The sequence below is a fragment of the Entamoeba dispar genome, genomic scaffold (assembly GCF_000209125.1).
Source record: "Entamoeba dispar SAW760 scf_1105229460703 genomic scaffold, whole genome shotgun sequence".
Lineage (NCBI taxonomy): Eukaryota > Evosea > Mastigamoebida > Endamoebidae > Entamoeba > Entamoeba dispar.
In genome coordinates this window covers 1-1,047 of record NW_001854325.1, presented here as the reverse complement: position 1 = coordinate 1,047, position 1,047 = coordinate 1, and the positions used below count along the sequence as shown (strand labels likewise).

Sequence of the window (1,047 nt, the reverse complement as noted above, 5' to 3'; positions counted from 1 at the left end):
AATAAAAATAATATTTTAACAACAAGATATTTTAACAATAATACAATTTATCTTGATACAATTAAATCATCAGATGGAATGACAACAATTAATGTTAAAGATATTCTATCAAATAATGAAATTGATGAAATAAAAGAGAAAATGAAAGAAACAAATATATATATTGATGATATTAGAGATGATGTATCACAATTAATAACATTAAATACAACAAATATGAATGAAATTAATAATTTAACATCTCAATTAATATCTTTATCTTCTCTTGTTAATGAAACATTATATTCACCACTTTATTTTAATGAAGAAACAATAATAAAAATGAATGGTTTAAAATCTTATATTAATGATAAAATTAATAATATTCCTAAAGGAATAACAGAAAATAATAAAGTTATTAATGGTATTATTGTAAAACAAATAATTAATTATGGAAATGAAGAAGTAAAATTTGAATCTGTTGTTCCTTTCACAAATTTTAATCATCATTTTTATTATGATGATAAAACTTATAATCTCAAACAAAATAATTTATTTATTTCATTTGGAAGAAAATCAATTGATTGTTCAGCAATAATGAAATATTGTTGTAACTCAAATTCAAGTGATGAATATGTTTATACATATAGTAATAAAAATTATTATGTAGCAGAAATATATTATGTATTTAATCAAACAAAATCAAATGAATATGAAATAAGTTTATGTCATATTAATTTAGATGGAAGTTATAATAAAATTAAAACATTTGATAAAATTAAAGTTTCAGATTTAGTACAAGAAAGAGAAGAAACAATTGATGAAACAGAATATATATTACCATCATTACCAAAACTTACAGTATAATTATAAATGATCTTTTTATTTAATCAAATTTCATCTTATAATTTTCACTTTCATTTTTATAATCATGCACAAACGTGGTATGCTTATTTTTACTGGATCTATTGGAGTTGGAAAAACATCAACTATTGATGCATTTATGAAATATTTTGAAACAGAAAGTGTTGGAAGAATAAAAGAATATATTGATTATTCACCAATAGA

At 19.7% G+C, this 1,047-nt stretch overlaps 1 protein-coding gene across 1 annotated transcript, besides 2 other annotated features; it reads left to right on the top strand.

Annotated features, from left to right (window-relative positions):
• Positions 1 to 78: 78 nt before the first annotated feature.
• On the top strand, positions 79 to 846 carry EDI_083290 (uncharacterized protein; the record flags this gene model as incomplete). The annotated part of the gene is made up of 1 exon (XM_001737583.1): positions 79 to 846. The coding sequence occupies one exon, from the start codon at positions 79 to 81 to the stop codon at positions 844 to 846; it is 768 nt and encodes a 255-aa protein (XP_001737635.1).
• Positions 330 to 366: a sequence feature (AT_rich).
• Positions 666 to 762: a microsatellite.
• Positions 847 to 1,047: the final 201 nt, after the last annotated feature.